The sequence below is a fragment of the Rhynchophorus ferrugineus genome, unplaced genomic scaffold, assembly GCF_030347505.1.
Source record: "Rhynchophorus ferrugineus isolate W39M unplaced genomic scaffold, kcgeb_rfMv2 rfM3, whole genome shotgun sequence".
In the NCBI taxonomy this organism is placed as follows: domain Eukaryota; kingdom Metazoa; phylum Arthropoda; class Insecta; order Coleoptera; family Curculionidae; genus Rhynchophorus; species Rhynchophorus ferrugineus.
Genome location: NW_027472582.1, coordinates 18,116,392 through 18,134,985, shown reverse-complemented (window position 1 = coordinate 18,134,985; position 18,594 = coordinate 18,116,392). Strand labels below are relative to the sequence as shown.

The following is an 18,594-nucleotide window of genomic DNA, read 5'->3' as shown; positions in this document are numbered from 1 at the left end:
CTCCTCAATTATGTGAGAAACACGACTTACTTAATACATCGTGATCGAGTTTCTACCACTGTGCGATTATTGATATTATGTATTTCGATAATTCAATTTATATGTAACTGGGTTCATAATAACGATACATTCACTTACCGTTAATGAATCGTCCGTCATCTTTTCTAAGTCGCAGATATGAGATTTCAACTGTTGAATCAGCTCGTTTTTCCCACGCAGCTCCTCCTCAAGTTTGTCGAATCTCTCCTGGAATTTCTGCTGCATCTCCTGAAGATGCGCACTGATAACTTGTTTGATTGCCAAGAGAATATCCGCAAAATACTGCTGCTCATCCTCTAGTGAGGCTGCAAATTCAATTGTGTTAGATATCTCAGAGGAGATCACTGAAATATCTTACTTTTAATAATCTTAACTTGATTATTCGGTTTGTTAGGCACTAATTGTATTCCGCAACGATCTAGCTCATTGATCTTCTCCTGCAAGTTTCAATTAAAATTAATATCTATACTTAGACATTTCTAGTGGAAAATAAGACGTACCTCCTGCTTAATATCTAAACCATTATCGGTAGGAAAAGGAAATAGGCTTTGGGGTGTTCCAAGAATTGTGTTTGCGCTGTTCGGCGGGCTTTGCAATGTGTCCCTGTTGAAAGTGACACTTTTAGATAGTTTACTATGTCTGGCGGCATATCCTTCTATCGTAGGCGCTCGCATTAACCTAGAGAATACGCTTTTAATTTTTAGATAAATAAACTGTTAGTTAAGAAAGAACGGTGCTGGTGTATAGTTTGTTGGTAGTTCGTTTGTAGTAGTCGTGTAACGTATTCCATTTGGTTCACTGTTATTCTAAAGTTTCTGTAATGTTAACATGTCAGATTGTTCGTATGATCATCAGAATATGAATATATTTGTTTTTGTATGTAGCAGAGTGGTGAAATGTTTAAATTTCTGTAATTTGTTACATTAATGCGTTGGAACACAATAGATTTGTTACTGAAATATATAGTGATAATTATTTTCGAGTACTTTCTTTATAATTACTTTCTATTACCAACTACGTACATTGTAAAATAGAGTCTGAAGTTTTCCTATTATATGTTATTTATGGTGTTTATAGACCAGAGGAAACAATGGCTATGGACCTTGTTTTTTAAATTTGAAAACATTTTATGGAAACTTATGTTTTATTAAAAAAATATGCGACAATAAATGTTTATAGCATCTAAGTATTTGTAATGGTTTAAGTTTCTCTAAGATGGCGGAGGTTTATTACAATATAAAAATTAAAGGCCTGAAAGAAAATGAGAAGAAAAAGATACCAGTTTGAATAACTTCAATAAAATGCTTGTAAAAACTGTTGTTTTAAAAATCAATGAAGTGGTGTAGAGAAAAGGTCTAAGCTGGAAGGATAATAACCCAAGTATTCAAGGTTTTGGACCTGAGCAATCAAAAGCTGTTTATAGGGTAAGTTAAGGAGCTAAATTCAAATCAGCAGTCCATTTTTAAAGTTCTGGTTTTTAAAGTTCTCACTAAATTCGTTATTTTACTTTTTTGACTATTAACGGCCACTTATTGAATTAAATATTATAAATCAGAAATTAACAGAGGTTTAATTGAGTCTGTTGCTGTTTGGGATTTGTTTCACGCATTAGGGTCACGCAACGCGATTACTATTATTTCACGAACATGCCTTCGTGCCTTCGTCCTAAAATCCTTGTAATTCGATTTTCGCTATATCTTGGTGTAGCCGTTATTCTTGCTCATTGCTCATGTCGTCCAAATGTTGTGGGGAAAATCAGAATGTGAATGCAGAAAATGTGTTGGAGAGACATTTGAGCTTCAATATTTTGTTAATTTCGAATCAAATTGTCGATTACGTGCTCTTAATGCGGTGATTAGTGGTCACTGAGAAAGTTTTGAAGAACACTTTGAAACGATGCCCGTACTGCTGATTCATCAAGCGTTTGTAAACCTTTACAACAAATACCTTACAAAATATTCCTTTTGTCATTCTTGCATATGGCAGTTTTGGAAACAACTTTTGGCAATTTTTGCACATGTTCCTGAACAAATTGCCAGTGGATCCATATTGGTCCGTATGTAGAACTGGCACTAATGATACGTTGGGATATTTATACTATGCTATTTTGTTTGCATTTACACCATTGATCAATAGTAACATTGATAATTTTTCTGTTCTTTTCATAACGTTGACGCATAAAAGGAGAAGTATACATTTTCACCAAATAGCCTTTTATACAGCTTTGTTCTGCACGTGAAACAATTTTGGTTCCTATGGCTAGTTAGTATTTAATACAACAAAATCAAATACGTATATTTGAGTGCTTTTGTCATGATTTTTCCTCGTTTGTTAATCATAGAACATTCACAAACCTAACAAAAATATTTTGAATCGACATTGCAATATTTCTACATTTTCATACGTTCCGAAGCACAATCACAGCACAAAACCAAGTTCCAAATAATGTTTAAAGTAACGTCATCAGCGGAACCATTATATGAGCACAATTCTGTCACCGTGCACGAAGTCCAAAACTAGAACTAATCTTGATATACGGGTTGAATATCTGAGTTAAGGGCATTAAATAACGTTAAGGCTCGTTCTCATCTGCTCTGGTCTTTTGTAGTTAAATATGTATAAGTTTATGATACAATTTGACATCATCAGTTTTGTCATTTTGTAGCTACATTCCGTATTGATAAAGTCTTTTAATTAGCAACTTTTAGTGGATTAATTATTATTGACTGATTGCTGTTGTATTTCAATACATGTTTGCATTTACAATTTGCATTCACAATTATAGTTTTAGTTATATATCTATGTAAATCCCTACTAACTGGTAAACGCATTTACCATCTGATTAGAATATCATTTTAGAATTATTTGATAATGTCCTTTTCAATAACTTTTTAACTAATGAACCATGCTGATTTTAATATTTGTTTGATTAGTTTGTTTTGTAGAAACTTATATTATTACACGATATTAAACTCAGTTAGTATATCACAGCAATTAAGATCTTAGGGTAATTGTAATGTATTTTCTATATTAAAACAGATTTCTAAGTCGATCCCATGCATTTTTAATTTCCGATCCATTAAAGTGGAAATAAAATGAGTATTGATGTGAGGGACGCAGTATCGAAGATATAATTGTGGCTAAAATGGTTACAAGAGGTATATTTTCTACATTTCCTTTAATATATATTCCAGCACAAATAATGTGAAAATGTGGAGGGTTTAACAATAACGGATCCAGAGTTAGTGGTTAAGGGACTCAAGTTACCCCAAAAGTATGTGAGCCCTGTTCAATTGTAAACTTGAAAATATTTTCAGCAAGGTCAAGTCTTCTTAAAAACTAAAATCCTGGATCCCCTACTGGGGATGAAAACTATGCTTGTTTAAATAAGGTGTAGTTAATGATTTATTGTCTTGTTATGTGTAAGAGTTGTTTAATCATGTACAAGACATGTTGTTTGTTATAGTTATTTTTTAGGGTCTGTTAACTGATAAAATATTGATTTCTAAAAATAAGTTTTTAAATAAAGGAAGAAATATAGTTACATATAATATTAGATTAATTAAAAGGTTCTACAAAAAGTTATAGACGAAAAATAGTAAAAAGGTTGTAGAAGATCATTCAGAATTTACATACAAATAATTACAGTACATACAATACACACTATAAACTAAAATAACGTTTATTTAGATATACCTTTATACTTGCCATCAATGAAAGACAATTCTATTGTCTTTAAATAATTTAGCTAATATATAAAACTAATATCTTAAAATTACAGAAAAGTTTAGAATTCATTGTCCTTTCAAGAATATTTTTTCTTCATCATCAAAAATCCTGTAATTTAATATATGTCTATAGTATTTTAAAAAGAAGCAGATTGTTGAAGTACAAAAAAAATGTTTAGCAATTTTCTATGATATTATAATATATTATATATATTTCTACGCAAAAAATAAATTTAAATAAAATGAAGACAAATACAAAATCTCATAAACAAAAATTAAATAATTTTAGGGATTTTAATTTAATCATTTTTAATTATTATTTTAGAGTATTGGGCAGATCTATTTATACAGAGTCATGTGGATTTGTGCATAAAATAAAGCCAAATAAAGTTGTTTAAACCAACTGACTTTACCTTCTAAATTCGGTGGAGTCCATTTTTTCAGGCATTTTTTCCTGCTTGCCCACATCTTTCCCCGGTTCCTTGTCTTTTTCTTTTGTGTCCTCAGACAGCTTTTTTAAAATTGACTTCAGGTTTCTTCGTTCTGGTGTTTCGTTGGATTCGTTTGACGAGTGTAATGGCGATGGAGCGAGAGGAGCGCAGAGGAACTGTTTTTCTTGTAGTTGGTCTTGATGCATTGAAGAACCTTCTGACTGCGATCTATATAAGTTAAGAAATGCAAAAGATTTTAAAGGAATACAATTTTTATTTAAGGAAGGATGGGGCGACCTGAAGATTTAAATTTATTCGGACATAAACCAAACTACCTGTATATATAGACATCTCACTCATCACTAGCATTCAGTTTCAATATAGGCATCCCCCTTGTATTTGAATACACAGTTTTTGTTTCCAGGCCTGTCAACAGTCGCGTGATATAACACCTTTCTACTAAAGAAATGACCAAACGAATGCAGATAATCGCTGTCCCGTCTGGACAGCCTATAGTTGTAAAATAATTTGTGAGTATCGCCGGTATCTTCGTCCGCCAGTTTTCCTATGCTGAGCTCTTAAATATTACTCTTTCTGTCGAAATTTCGAAGGTGTAGTCTTTTGGTGGCCATTCACCTTGAGTTGCAAGCTTTTATACAAATTCTAGTAAAGTATGCTTTAGTTCATAGCAACCTCAGCTTGCATTTGGTGATCTTACACCCTGAACTGTGATGGTTCTGCTGGGAATCCACCAATCAGGGAGACTTTTTAAAGCTCGAATATTGTTTTATTGAAATAGTTTATTGATAGTGGCCTTTGAATATTTTCAATCCAGCATTCGTGACCTTAGAACTTTAGTTGTGACATTTTTATATTTTAATACTAATATTTTTATACTAATACTTATAATATACTAATATATTAGTATATTTTTTACTTAACTAAACCTAGGAATGCTTGGTTTATGAATGGAGCTGGACCTATAAAAACCCCGACACATATACCCGTCGGTCTCTTTTAACAATGCTCTGGGAATAAATTGCTGGAGAACTGGTCGGAATATAGTGAAATGAATGCGGTCTGATTTCATCAACTTAATCTTCAGTTATATGTTCTAATAATTGAACCATCTCGAATCGCATTTCTGATGTGACAATTGAAGGATTGGTACGTGGTGAAGCGGTAGAAACGAAATTATTTATGGTTTATTCGAGCGATTGACAATTTACAGTTGACGACACATCTTCTCGAGAGAACCCGGAGTTGTAGTTTTTTCTTATGCTTTTCTTCTGCTTTTCGGGATAGTGAGTATTTTGCGGGCGACAGAGACCCTGGGTTACGATTGGGATTGTTGTAGTTGGTTTTCTACCGAGGTTTGCCTATGTATCCTTACACTGAGCATGTTCGTGAAATTCTTCACAAACGGGATGCCTGATTCGAAGTGAGTGTTGACGTTCGACATGAGTGTTTACCTGCAGCCACCAAAATTTGTCGTTGAAGACCGTTGAGTATCTGTGTCGGGGTTTTTATTGGTCCAGCTTTTTTAGTGTTGGGAATTCCATAATTCTGTAAAAACCTTTTGTCTCCCGGGGAATAACATATTATTTACAAAGACCAAATCAAATTGTTGTTACCGATAATTGTTCCGATACAGGATGGATGCTCACATATACATACACGCATTTTTAATACTATTAATGACAATTAGATTTGAAACAAATAAGGATTGGCAATCAATTGGGAGAGAAAATTAGCACTTAAACTAATTAATGTTATTTTATATACCTGGTGAGTGTCTCACTGGATTCGTTTTGTACTTCTGGAATGTCTAACGAGAAACTTCTCGTCTTCATTGCTATCTCCAGTTCTTCTAGTTTCTGGCGTTCGTTTAATATTTTCAGCTTTTTTACAAAAGGCAGAGGGCCATACTCTGGCGATAAATCGTCAATAGATCTAAAAATGCATTTACAAAAGGTTGTAGCAAAATATATAGAAATTAAAGAGCATTCACATATAAAGTAGCCCAAAAATTAGATAATATTAGACATTAAATTGTGAAAATGAAACTTTCACAAACAAACCAGTAAGTATTCTAAATCACATAATGCAGTTTTATTAATATAAGCTGTACAAAATGCTGAGTTGTTCCATATATATTGATAAATATTAATTTTCTAGAAGTCATACTAATATAATATATTGTAATCTTAAAAAGGCTATGTAAACTTTCTTCATAACTAATAGCTCAACGTACTAGGCAAGCATACATAAATTCGAGTGCATAGTATATAGTTCTAACGTATATATCGGACCATTGCGTTTCTTTAGACTCTGTCATGCCCAAGTTTCAAAACACTATTTTCTTATTGTTTCGGCCTAGCATTTAGCAGTTTTTGTCTTTAATGTCGAAATTTTTATTAAATATAATTGTGTACCGTTTGGGTTTTTGTTTTGGTTACCGGCTATATTTTGCTTTTCGACTAACTGTTGACTTTGAATATTATTCATCTAGTTTAGGCACTGAACATCTAGCCTTATATTTCTCGAAAAGTTCTTTATTATCTTGATGCAAACCTATTTTGGGATAGCTCGTTGTCTTTTTCAGTTCAAGAGGTCAATTTTTGATAAATTAAAATTAAAATTTAAAAATTTAGTTACCTGACAAATATTAGGTGCTTGCATGCATTTTGATCAGGGATTGGTGAAAATATATAGTATTTATGTAAATAATTGCTAAACAATCTAACCTAACCGTTAAATTCGATAATTTTGACATTTTTCTATATAAAATAATAGTTTCCTATTAAGCTGCTCAGTGTACACTCAATCAAATTGAACGGTTATTGGCCTTTTCTACAATTATTACTTTTGTTGTTTAATGTGAATAAATCGATTTCCTAAGTCCACAACTTTGGTTGTAATTATTTCAAAGTAGCGATTTTGATATCACCGGCAAAGAATGGCCTAGAGTGTTAACAAAGTCCGAATATAATGATTTGCAAGTCTTATTGTACACAAATTCAACTCAAATTATCAAAGAATTTTTAGACAGTTGGCAGTTCACTGCAATTAACTATTTCCAGGCGTTGCATCCGATGGGAATGACCAAAAATCGTGATTACCATACGACTTGACTGAAAATGCCATTTCGAACAGTTTGCTAGGCGGTATCATGGTTTGCTAGGCAAAAAGAAGAGCTTCTAAGCAAGACAATGCCTAGGCACACGTTGCATGGGTTTAGAAGCTCATTGTGACAGTTCGAATGATCACTTGTTCAGATTAATGTAGCATGGTTTGGCTGGCATATCGTTTCGAAATAGTATAGAAGTGCAAAAATGGATCGATGCAAAACCAGCATCCTAATCAATAATCATATAATCCTAATTTTTAGGCTACCCTGTAAACAAATTATATTATTCAACATCTGTTATAAAAGAACACACTATATATAAATACAAAAGATTGAAATCGAAACTATATAAAAATTAATTGTGATTTTAAAATTCGAATAACTAAAAGCATTATATTTATTTTTATCGCTTATTGTTTATATGGTACAGCAAAAAACACCAATCTACTATATTTATAGAGATAGGATATATATTTAGCTATTACACAACTACAATTACATTTAGTTATTAAAGGACAGTGGTGCAACACAATTTGTGCCAGGTTTATTTTACATGAAAATCAAGGGGAAGAAAGTTACAAACCTATATCGGTGTGTATGAAATGCAAATGGTGTTGTCTCTATTTTCTTAACATTATCATCATCGTTGGAGCTTCAATGGGAAAAAATCACATGTACATTCATGAGTAAATTAATAAGTAATGAGAATATTTTTATTATAATCTGATATTTTATTGGCATTTTTTATTTTAATGTTGTTTTAGGAGTATTGTTGCTTTTATGTTGTAGTTTGGATGTTGAAAGTTTAAAAGTAAAAGAACACCTTTTAGCTGAATTAAATAATACTAAATAGAAAGAGATATTTGTTATCCGACTTTTGTTTTTGCATGTAGAGACGATGTTTCTAACTTTTAACTCGTGAAATAAGTACTCATTATATTTTTATATAAATATAATACAGTACTTTTATATAAGTACGAGCGCCATCTGTGTTATTATAGATGGTATTAAATCATGATTGTTTTAATATTTTGAATAGAAATATTGGACGGAATAAATAGAACATAAGTTGATTTCATTTCTAGATTTTATTCGGTTAAAGGAGTATCTCGTGAAATTTGTTCAAAACCGCTTGATACTGTGTGCAAGCGAATAAATTAATAAACATTTTAGAATGAATCATTCACCTCCAAAAGTCATATAGTCCTGACTTAGCACCTAACATATCTGTTTATTTTTACATGTCGAGAATAATTCGAGATCAGGTTTTGGTACATTTGAAGAAGCTGCAGTTATAAGGTCCAAAATATATATTTTAGAGATACATCTATTTGAGTGGAAATATTTTTCAAAAATGCTTATAGATTATAAATGAACACGTAAGTATTACGTGGATATTACCGAATTAATTAAATACATAATTCATGATACAACAATAAAGTCGAATTTACATGAAACGATGATTTAATTGAATGAATGATTTTCTCGCTCACACTACATTCCAGATCGAGTACTCGGTGACCATTGGTTTTTGTAACTCTCAATAAGATTTTAAAAGTTAAATTTGGCTTAATTGTATAAGCGTTTGTCGAAACTAAGGCCTATTTCGAGAGCAGAGACACATCATTTAAAAAAAATGCATCAAAAAGTTAGGGGAGCCTTTGAGTCAAGTTTTAGAGGAGAGAATAGTGATAAAGAAAATCGATTATCTGTAAGAAAAATTGTTTTTCTCGGCTAAATCCGAGACTTATTGAGTGATTGTATTTGATAACGTCATCTAAAACAAATAAACATGATTGTTTTTATCCATTTACTATAAACCTCAGCCGATAGTTAAATAAATAAGAACTTTTTACAATTATTTTGAATGATAGAATAGATTAGTCTCCCGTTTTTGGTTTTCCTTCTTTGGTTTTGTAGGTTTGAATGGTAATAAAACGAATTTATATTTAGGTCTCATACATCAAGGTTATCTTTATCAAGAATGTTTACGACTTACTAAAAGTCACATGCGAAATAAATTTATTTATTTTACTATCCAGGCTACGTTAAGTAATTTCGTTAAAAATGTCTTAATGTCAGTATAAAAACTATCACGAAAGAAGTGAAATATAACTCAAAAGAACGTATATAATAAAATAATTAAAATAAATTATATAAGTTTATGTTTGTCATTTGTGGTGTCTAATTTTAGGTTAGTTATATTATTATTATTCACATTATTTAAAACATTAATTAATGTATATCTAATAGCATTAATGAAAATAGAATACTCACCTATAATGTTTTGTTTTCTTTGTCAAAACTAGACTGGGTTTCTTTGTCAGCTTCTCTTTCCCTTCGCTTGTTCCATTTCCATTATCCACCGATTCTTTGTTGACGATTGAGAGGCTGCTACCCTCCGAGATAGCGGCCCGCTTCAACTTCGACCAATGAGCCTCGTTACGTTCCGTGCTCTCGGTACTCGTGAATCGTTTCGGTAAGTTTCGTTCGTTATCGGTATCGATCGGGACACTGACCGTTTTATTGTCACTAAGTTTTTCACTACTGCTATGGCCACTAGGTTTGCTATCGGAACTATGTGTCGGGTGTTCCGTTTGACTACTACTACTACTACTACTTAATACGTTATTGGACGGTACGGTTGGCACATTCATGCTTGACAATTCGGTGACAGCCGGCGGGTCGCTGTCCTTCAACAAGGAATCTTTGATGCTCGAGTCTTTTTCTTTGGCGCTTGTGTGTAATTTAATTCTATCTCTGCCGAAAGATACATCATATTATTTATGTGTCATGATCAGATAATATAAAATAATTATTAAAGGCAGAAAAGTGTAAATTAGACAACTGTAATGTAAATAAATAGATCTGGATTCTGACGAATTTAAATATAACGAATTTCTAAAACTGTGAATTAATTTTGAAGGATTATATATAATGTCTCGAGGAGATTGTCTACATAAATCATATAAATATAGAATGGGACCATAATTGGCACACCCGTAACCATGTTTTGCGCGTCTGAATCCTCTAGCCATTCTGGAGATGACATTATTCTTTGTATTTCAGGCCAACTAGATTATTATGGACACAAATGTAGAAGATCATTGCTTTTAACCAAGATGCAATTCCTAATTGTAAAGTTTAGTGTTAAAGTTTAATGGTAAGTCTTTCAGTACAATATACATCGATCATTGAATTGAAGTACGTAAAATGTGTATGTTTACACATCATTTCTCTTTAACATATCGAATAAGAAAATATGGCTGCAAGTTAAATATTGGAATAGTAGTTGCTCTGTCCACATTAGAATCTTGAAAACGAATTAGAAGTACGTACAAATATAAAGAAAAAATTCTCTCTTTTCATCTTCTTCGAAGATGTTTTTGAAACAGACGAATTTGTGCCTTCAACTCATGCTGATTAGAACCTGACAGTATAACACCAAAAATTTTAAAAACTAAGTGTGTATGTGGTAATATTGGAAGCAAACATGGTCATATATATTTTTCAGATTCTGCCTTTATGTTATATGAATATTATTTAATAACACCAGGAACCTATTTTAATTTGTTTGTGCGCGAAGCTATCCTTAGACGCTTTTTTTATTGGCAAGAATCTACAAAAACAAATTTAATGAAAATTCTTCAGATATTATTTCAGCAAATAATGATCTTTTTTAAAAGGATTAGTTGTGTACAACATGAGCTGAGTAACGGCAATGTAATATAATAATTAGGTGTTGCTTGTCTGGATGAATGAAACAAATAAATAGGATTGCAAAGGAAATATTTTAAAAAAATTCATATTTATAAAAATATATAAAAAAGAAAAGAATGTTTTGTAATCAAAATTGTAACATGTAATTACTATGTTCAGTAAATTAAAATATTGTATTTTTAAATATATTTTGGACAAACTATTTTTTAATTTATAGTTATTTATATTTAGTATTTAATGCAATAACAATGTACAATTAGAAAATAAGTTATCAGTAGTCAGACTAGAAATTGTTTTTTGATGTATTTCAAACATATTTTGTACAAAAGTTACGTGTAAAATTTTTATTAAAATTATATTTTTTAATTGTCCTCAGTAATATATTTTAATTTCCAGCTGTAGTATTTACGAGTATACTCACTTGGTGTGCCCTTGGGTGGTTTAGATGAATTAAACTCGGCCACAATTATATACATGGGAGGTCGCATTCTGAGTCTGCCTATTCTCTGTGTATCTAAATCTCAATCAATACACTGGGACTGCTGCTGCGGAACTTTAGAACTTAGAACTACGATCTTTACGATTCGGTCGGCTGCAACCATTCTAGCCTCGGACAATATTAGTCTCTTATTTTTTTGGGTCACTTTCTATGATCTTGATTCATGTTTTTTTTTGGGAGCTGTTAGCTGTCGTCTATGTTATATAAAAATGTCGATTTTGCCACAGAAGTCTGTGAGGAATTCGCTAAACTTTCATTGGATAGCAATATATAAATTATTGCAATCTACGTTTCTTAATTTGTCCCTCAACTGTGCATTGATTGTGAATCTTAAATGCTTTCATTTCTAATACGTTCTGAGAAAGGTCATCGTGTCGAATATGTTTTAATTACTGTATTTGCTTACCGATACCAGAGTCGGACTGTAACGGTGTCGAAATTTTGAAATCATATAGAGCCTTCGAAAGAGCTGTATTTTTATGTATTTTAGATTGTAATATTTTCTTATTTTATTATTTTAGCAAAAGAAAATTCTAGCCCAAATACTAGAATTCCTGCACTTGCTCTAACTGATTATTTCGCAGTCATCGCGATTACGTAGCATCGTAAATTGTTTCATAATTTTAGGGGGATATATTCAGCTTTCAAAATAGACCAAAATAGCCAGTATGTACAATTGAAAGCAGAGCTAAAAATCAATAAATACGACAATCGCTCGCTTTTCTCATCTAATACTTTCGTCCATAAACTGGCGGATCTCGAAAACCTTATCTCCAAAACCGCGATTTGGTCTAAATCCTGCCTGCTATTCTCGGCTTGTTCCCTCGCGAGAAATTTGAAGTCTGATTTGTATGATTTTTATTTTAAAGCTTTGTTAGATGTTCATTTCGATTATGTAATATCTCTTGCAGAGTAAATGACATATTTTCTATGGAGACTGAATATGCTATATTACAACCTAACAAAACGCTAAATGTTGCTAAGGGTTTACTTTATATGTTTAATTCACACAGAAATATCGCTTAAAGTGTTATCGAGTGTTATGATGAAATTTTTTAAAATTATTTTTAATAATAATAAATTAAAAATTAAATTCAATATTTGAGAAGTAATGATTGCAAGCTGGTAGGCAGTTTTAAGATAATAAGGAAGGACTATAACCAATATAGAAAGTTTGTAAATAAAGAAATTAGATTATAGTAAAATGATTGTGTAAAAAAACATGTGTTTGAAGATGAAAGGAAAGTAATAAAACATTGCTCCTTTTGATTATCACTTACCTTACATGGTCTGAATACTGTGGTTTTTGTGAAACTAATAAAACATGAGTTGAATCTTGAATGATATCAAAAGAGGTATCTTTTTTTTTGGCACGATATTCAAATAATGCCAAAATGGTGAAGTAAATAAGTGAGGGATTCCTCGATAAACTTATATATCCCTCAGAACCAATTCACAGTCATAAAAAAATAACCAGGTTTTATCCCTGTGCCAATCCACATAATCGCACTTTTTTAAAACTAATTAAATGGTCAAGCGCTTGATGCGTTCAAAATGCTTGTTTTACAGCTACCTCAACCAGAATGGAAAAACCCTATATTAAATTAGAACTTATTAAAATAAAACCTACTATAAATTAGTTCCAATGCATAGAAAGCGCATTGATTTTCACAAAGAATATTTTGAAAAAGAATAAATTTAAACATTATTTGGTTTTTTCCTTATTAAACCAGAAACATAAATGCTACTATGTTAGTATTTGATGTTGAGTTAAAAACTATAGAGTAAAAAGACAATTTACCTAAATGATATTTTGTTATTAAGTAATTTGGCTGGAACTGCTGCTAAGGCATTCTTTGTGGGGCCTGAAAATGATGGTCTACTTGATGTTACAGTTTGAGAGGTGGGGGTTGGTGAGGTTGGTTGACTACTACAAGGTGTACTACCTGAAATTATAAAGACATATTATTACTCAAAATTAACTTGTACTGGTTTCGAATGGCAATGTGTCATTGATTTAAACCTGGTTGACTCTATTGACATTATGACTTTATTGGCGTTTATTGACCTTTTATACTACTTAGTAATGGTTTATGTCCACCGACGCCTGTTTTGGCCATCTTCGAGGCCTTCTCCTCTCTCGCCTTCAGCATTAAGATGCGCTGTAGTAACGGCAAGGCTGGATCTGGCGGTTCCTCGCTGAGTGACGTCTCTTCCATGATGGGTGGAGGGGAACGTAGTGCGGAAGACTGCGGTGACAGAAGAGGTGAAGTTTGACCGCTTTTTTGTTTTTCCTCGTTTTCTTGTTTTTCTTTTAGTAATCTATAAAATTAATGTTGTATTAGATATTAAATTATTTTATTTTAATTCTTTAATGGTTAGATTCCTTGTTCGATAGTTAAAATCATTAATATGGTTGCCTAAGACGTCACGTTCCTTAGTTATAGTATGAATACTATTTATGTTTAAAAGTTGTATTACTCAGCCTTCCATTCCTATTGCATTTTCAATGATTAAAAAAAAAACGTATGAAAACATAAAATCAATTGTAGGCTCAATCAAATATTGCTATACGTGATATTGTTGTTTTCTTTCTTTGTGAGAGAGTAGAGATACCCATAACCACTATGAAGTTAAAGATTGGCCAAAAAGAACTGAATTTGTTTGTGGTAAAACAAATGTTAAATATGAACCTCTAATTCCACAAGAAAATGTGACACTTCCATCCTTATAAAATTTGGTTTAATGAATAATTTTGTTAATGCCATGGATAAAAATGGTAAAGAATTTCTGTATTTGAAAACTGTTATCTCTAAATTATTACCGACTTGGTTATCTCTAAAGAAAGTAATTCATGGATTTTTAGGCAATCTTAAAACTAATTATGTCGTGTTTTTAGCGAATAACTTGTTACAAAAATTTAAAACGATAGAGTGCAGAATGTCTTTAAAAATACATTTATTGCATACCCACTTCGATTTTTCCCTATAATCTTGGAATGGTGAGTGACGAACAAGATGATCTTACACCAGAATATAAAACAAATAGAAGGGCGTTATGGAATGCTAAAATTTTAGCAGATTACTGCTGGTTTGTAATGAAAGAGAATTATACTCTTCACAAGAGAAAAAGTTAAAATTTCGTCATTTTCTTTCAGAATATATGGCTTACTTTTTCTATTGACCACTTAAACTTGAGCTATTTTGATTCATTGTCTATTTGTAAATATATATTACTATTTTTGAATAAAATTTATAATATTAATAAAGACATATGATTTAAAATTTTCATACTGTTTTTATTTATTTACAGTACATTAATTTATCATAAATTTAAAATGGTACAATGCAAAAATCCGTTTAAGTGTATGTGTTTAACAGGTACAATTTGATAAAAAGCCGTTTTATTTAATGTTATAGAACAAAAAAATTGGTCTCGCAGTGTAGTTTTCAAAGATAGTTGTATAAACCCAATAATATTGTAACTATTAAAATAAGTAATAATCAAACGGTGTAAGCTGTAATACCATTTCTCTGAGAATCGTGTTGAAAGCTTTATAAATATTTAAGTTGGGAATATTAAGACAAGAGAATAGTTTTAAATCGAACTAATGTTTAATGATCTTTTGGCGAATGATATCGATGTGAAGTTATATTTTTGTAATTAATATCCGTAATCAGAATACCTTCATCTTGAAGATCAAGAGCAAGAAGCAAGAGCAATAACAACATATTTTCGTCGAAAATACTACATTCGAATCAAGTATCATTTATAAAAAAATGCTATTTTTTATATTTATATGAACGATGTTGATAATATAATCTGAATAATTTTTGTCAATTTTAAAATATAAAAAGTGTTAAAAAAAATCTAAAATGTCTTTTATCAATGTAGAGAGTAGGAAGTGCCTGTATTACGCAAGAATTAAAGGAAAAAAATTAAATTAAAATAAAAATTAAAGGTAAAATTAAAATGAATCACTTAACTAAGTAACTGATTAAAAGGAATGATAAGTTTTTATTAAATTATAACAATTTAATTATACTTGTAATTTTACACACTTATTATTAATGTATAATATATGTCTTAATATATAAGAGTATATTAAAATATAATTTAAGGCATGTTTAACTAAAATGTGAAACAGATTTTCTCCGCTATGTATTATTATAATAGAAGCTGGAAATATGGCTTCAAATATTATTATATCTGGATGAATCGAAATGAAATTAAATGAAACGGAATGAAGATATTTATGCTCCATTAAATCAAAATAGAAGTACAATATGCAACTTTAAATTTGAGCATGTACATATATTGTCATACTATTTACATATCACATTTTAGATATTTTCTTATCAATTTACGTTTTATTTTGTATTTTGGTAACTACAACAGTCGCTTGTTACTACAAACCATATATTTGTATGCTAGTATAATTTAAGTTTATATTATTGTTTTCATATATTTAACTAAATTATCTAAACTAACTCAATAAGTTTTATAAATTATTAATAAATTGTCATTTTATACCTTAGTCTTTGAAGCAATGGAAGACCAGCACCTAATGGCGATACGGAATGAGTCTTTTCATGTTCTGGAGCAATGCTGTCTTTTCTCTCTTTCTTTTCTCCATCTCCGTGATCCTGGCTTAGATCATGAGACTTTACCCTAAAATGCAAAATCATAGTGAATTAATTTTCATGGATTTATTAGAGGTTAAAATAATGCTCTTAGGCCCAAACGGTGCCGAATTATGAGCCAATAAAACCCAAGATATATACACTTCAACAATGAAAAATGCTGTTATTGACTTCAGTATTATGAGTTGCTGGTCAATTTAGAAATATTCAGATTTCAGATGGATTGGAAGTATTACTCGACCAATATTAATATCAAAAATAAAGTGAAGTTCTCAAGTTGTTGAATACTGAATATATCCCAGTTCGCAAACACTTAAATGTACTCAAGGTCACTTAAAAGCAAAAAAATGGTTGCTAAAAAGTTTACAGGGGTTTTTTGCTATGTGTGGGCATCAATAATAAAAAGTCGATCTGGTGCAATAACTCTAAATGATATAAATCATTCATATTCAGCTTATGGTCTTTAGAATTTATCAAAACTAAGCTTGTTGTTATATATTATGAGCTTCTAAAGCCAAATAACATAATTACAACATTGAATAGATCTATTTATAAATATAATAACGCTAGAAGCTTTGAAACGGGTATCAAATTTATTCAATACAGCCATCATTTTTCAAAGAATCTCTTAATATTAATTCATAATATTAGTATAAATGCTTTAAAATACGCAGAAATATATTTATTCTCTGGATAAATAATTTTTCGCTCTAAAATGATAGCCACGTAAATTATATTACGAGTACAATTATTATTTATTAAATTTAGGTGAATAAGCTACATAAGCTATACCGATATTAATTGATTGAATCATGTTTTCTAAAAACAGCTTTAAAATAATTTATTATGGAAATTAAATAAACTTCAAACGAAAAACAAAGTATGGTTAAAACATTGGTCAGATTAAAATTGGTTTCACAAAAAAGGAATGAGGAGAGGAAAAGGAATTCAATCATGCAGTTAATCCACATTACCTTGACATCCTTTTCAGAGTGCCCTTGGAAGCTGTTCCGTTGCCATTCGTCTGGTTCGGAGTTTGCGGTTGAAGTGGCTGCAACTCTAAACTCTCCTGCGAGCGGCGATGATGGGTCCTGGTCTTTTTTAAAGCGTTCTTTAATCCCTGAAACATTTCCTTCCCGTCAGTTCCGATTATGCCGCCTTTTGATCCGTTAGACAATAAACGTTTTCGTGGCCAACAACAATGGCCCTTATTACAAAGATGAGATGTTTATTTTTGATAGTTGTTTCATAACACTTTATACATTTAATTATCATCATTTATAATTTTAATCACATTTTTTGCGTTGGGAACTTTCGACTGAAATTAACTATCGATTGTTTAGTAATTAACTACTTTTTACTATCGACTGTTTCAGTCGCTATTTTAGGTTCGACTGATTTTACAATTTTTTGTTAGTGATTGTTTCAGTCGACTGCTTTCAGTCGCTATATTCGGTCCGATTGATTTTGTTACTATTTACTATCGACCGTTTCAGTCGTGTACTTTTAGTTACTATTATTGGTTCTACTAGTTTTATTCGACTGATTTTTTACGTTCTGGCTCTGTCGTCCTAGCTGTGACCTTGACAAAAATGTACCCAATTTATGCTTACATAGATTTATATGTAATATATATAGTTTTATGTTAGTTAAATTAAATTAGTTAGTTTAGTTAAATTATGAATGATAAATAGTAAAATACTTTTGACTGTTTTTATGACAATAATAGGTAATATTTCGATTACTCTCTCGAATTTTGTTAAAAATATTTCCGTTCAATAATAGATAAAGCATTTACTTTATTATAAAAGCTCTAGTAGTTATCATGCGATCATTTTTAATTATGTCATGAATTTTTTTTTTTTCTATGATTAGGTTATTTATTTAAACATATAAATTTTATTTAGTATTTATCGTTAATGTACATGTTTAGTTTTTAGGTTGTTTTAAAAGTTTTATTGTATATACTATATTTATTATAGTATATTATTTAAAAATAGCAACTAACATATTAAAATTCAATAAAATATTTGAGGGGTATTGTTCCGTTCCATATAAAAATTCCATTCCTTTTTACACATCCAAAGAACATTCAAATATAAAAGTATTTCTACTTCCTTTAAAACGAAATTGTTAATTGCATGTTCATAGAATTCAGTAATTATTTTTTCCTTTTTTTTTAAAGTTAATACGTAAAGAAATATGTACATCTCCGTCTCGCTTATACTACCGTTGGAAAATATAAACACATATTTAACTGCTCCAAGCAATTATCTCCGTCCTTTCTTCGCTCATAATTTATACAGGAAAGGATTCGTACATCTTCGTTTGACATCACGAATTGAAAAAAAAACAGTCGAACCGTGCCTTTTTACTATCGACTGTTTCGACTGTTTTGCGACTA

The 18,594-nt window shown here is 30.7% G+C and overlaps 1 protein-coding gene across 8 annotated transcripts in view; it reads right to left on the bottom strand.

The window, feature by feature from the left end:
* Positions 1-18,594, bottom strand: part of Cngl (Cyclic nucleotide-gated ion channel-like) — a 444,433-nt gene that overhangs the window by 19,922 nt on the left and 405,917 nt on the right. For 6 of the 8 annotated variants that reach the window (XM_076400452.1, XM_076400450.1, XM_076400451.1 and 3 more), the window contains 11 exons: positions 17,165-17,310; positions 16,081-16,218; positions 13,616-13,869; positions 13,349-13,493; positions 9,606-10,088; positions 7,912-7,980; positions 5,984-6,151; positions 4,181-4,426; positions 540-717; positions 398-476; positions 139-344 (listed from right to left, as the gene is read on the bottom strand). In XM_076400452.1, the coding sequence (XP_076256567.1) occupies positions 139-344; positions 398-476; positions 540-717; positions 4,181-4,426; positions 5,984-6,151; positions 7,912-7,980; positions 9,606-10,088; positions 13,349-13,493; positions 13,616-13,869; positions 16,081-16,218; positions 17,165-17,310 (2,112 nt within the window). The remainder of the gene's footprint in view (positions 1-138; positions 345-397; positions 477-539; positions 718-4,180; positions 4,427-5,983; positions 6,152-7,911; positions 7,981-9,605; positions 10,089-13,348; positions 13,494-13,615; positions 13,870-16,080; positions 16,219-17,164; positions 17,311-18,594) is intronic. The other 2 variants (XM_076400454.1, XM_076400453.1) reach the window with 2 other exon arrangements.